We start from the raw sequence: 2,237 nt of genomic DNA, 5'->3' as shown, positions 1-2,237 counted from the left end.
ACTATTAATAAATCCTAACATATTAAAAACTATAATATATTATATAATATTAAAATATTTATAATATATTAATTTATTAATAACATACTAGTAATAACATAATATTAACTTATATAGTATAATAATGTAAACTAAATATTATAACATTTTATTTATAATATATTTTATTATAATTAATATATAAAATATTAATAATATGTTTAATACTAATGTTATAATGTGTCAAACTAGTGTTCACCAAAAATACTTATCATGGTGTTTTGAAAACATTTTAAGAGAAAAACACAACACCATGATATTTTTTTTTACAAAAACACAATAAAAAAACATCATGGTATCTAAACGAAGCCTTGATTATTATGTTCATGGGTTGGTGTTTGTGTTATACGGATCAGTTTGGGTCAACCCGAATTGACTCCTTTAATGAATAGGTTAGCTCAGATTGACCCATTTATGACTCAACGCTTATAAACGGGTCGGGTCAGATCGAATTGATGGTCAGGTCCTAAATTGCCACCCTAGGTCCGCCCCCATTAAAAATCCCAGCTGTTCTATTTCCAAAATCGAGAGTTCACTTGGAACTCGATCGAATTAGGAAAGCCTAGATCGCTGCGGGCGGTGGAATCGAAATCATCGAATTTGGTATTCAATTGATGCCGCAACGAGGTAAAACTTGTTCTGATTTTTTAAGAATCCTTTCGTTCTCTCTCTCTCTCCCCTTTAACTAGAAGCTCGTAAAACAATTGATGATGAAAATTCGCACGCTTTTAAAAACTTAGGAGACGTGATGAACAAGAAGCGCGTCAACCCATCAGGAGGAGATGAAGATGGCCCCAACAAGAAACAAGGAATCACTGGAAAGAAAGAGAACAAAACTCAGGTACTCATCATCTTTTTATTGTTCTACTAAATTGATGATGATAATTATGGTTTTAAAATTAAAAGATTTGTACGTAGAGCCTGCAACAAAAATTGAAACGGGTTGCTGCCGCCCATGCTTACCACTTGACGTTGTGCGTGACATTCTCTCAAGACTGCCTGCAAATTCAATTGCAAGATTCCGCTGCGTCTGCAGGCAATGGCTTTCTCTGACTTCGGATCCCCGTTTCTTGAAATTGCAGCACGAGAGATCTTCGAGCTGCATGCTTATCAGTAGGATTGTTTACAAGGGAGAAGTAAACTTGTTTGAGTTCAGAAACGGGTATAGGAGTTCGCATGGATTTAATCTCGGGAGAGCGCATTATGAGCTATCAAATTTTGTTGATGGTTTGATTTGTGCTTATTCGCGAACTGCTAGGTATGATACATACATATTAAATCCTATGATTCGGGAACTCCAGAAACTTCCAAAGAACAGTGATCGTCAAGAAGATGGTTTAAACGAAAGTTTTGGTCTAGGTATCGACGTGGCCATAAGGCGATACAAGGTAGTTAGGTTATGTTCTTATCCCGGAAGTAATCGTGTTCGCTGTGAGATCTATAATGTGGGCACTACACGGTGGAAGTCTCTTGGTGAAGCTCCTTTTGGATTCGGCGGGACTAAACCAGTTTTCCTTCATGGAGCCCTCCACTGGATTGTGTATGAATCGAGAGCTGATTTTGGATGGCGAAGAAAAGAATATGTGTTAAGAATCGATATCAAAGATGAGAAGTTTGGATCAGCAATATCAATCCCCTCTCCCACATGCCCTAAGATGTCGTTGGTATGTTTGAAGGAATCTGGAGGGAAGCTTTGGCTTGTATTCTCGAAATATGAGAACCCAAATGATAGTTTCTTTTGAGATATGGATTTTGAAAGATTACTTGAATAATACATGGGTCAGAGAGTATAACTTTCACCGCAGCAGCCTTTCAAGAATCCACGAGGATTATAGGGCTACATATTTTACAGATATTTTAGATGGCACGCTCAATGCTGCAGTCTGTGAAAGTGGAAAATGGTATGTCATTTGTTATAATTCTTGTACTGGAGATTTCCACAAGCTCTTTGTTGGACGACAGCACGGTAAATTCTCTGTTTATAGGGAAAGCCTTATTTCGCCAAAGAAGCTGTTGAAGAAACCTCAAAGGCGTATAAGGAAGGGCGGCGGAGGTGAGTAATGCATCTAAGGTATCTGGAGTATTTCAAGTGTTATGCAGACATAATGGACCAGAGGACTCAAACACTGTCTAATTCATCCTTATCCAGCTTGGTTGTAACTATTTTAAGTATCTATGTGTATATAAATATTAACTTC

General features: G+C 37.0%; 1 protein-coding gene across 1 annotated transcript; it reads left to right on the top strand.

Moving 5' to 3' along the window:
* Positions 828–2,220, top strand: LOC109838256 (F-box/kelch-repeat protein At3g23880-like). The gene has a single exon (XM_020406713.1). It carries the CDS (start codon positions 828–830, stop codon positions 1,779–1,781), a length of 954 nt encoding a protein of 317 aa, XP_020262302.1. The 3' UTR covers positions 1,782–2,220.

The sequence above is a fragment of the Asparagus officinalis genome, chromosome 4 (genome assembly GCF_001876935.1).
Source record: "Asparagus officinalis chromosome 4, Aspof.V1, whole genome shotgun sequence".
Classification (NCBI taxonomy): Eukaryota; Viridiplantae; Streptophyta; class Magnoliopsida; order Asparagales; family Asparagaceae; genus Asparagus; species Asparagus officinalis.
The sequence above is the reverse complement of the archived record's forward strand: the minus strand, read 5'-3'. Positions and strand labels throughout refer to the sequence as shown.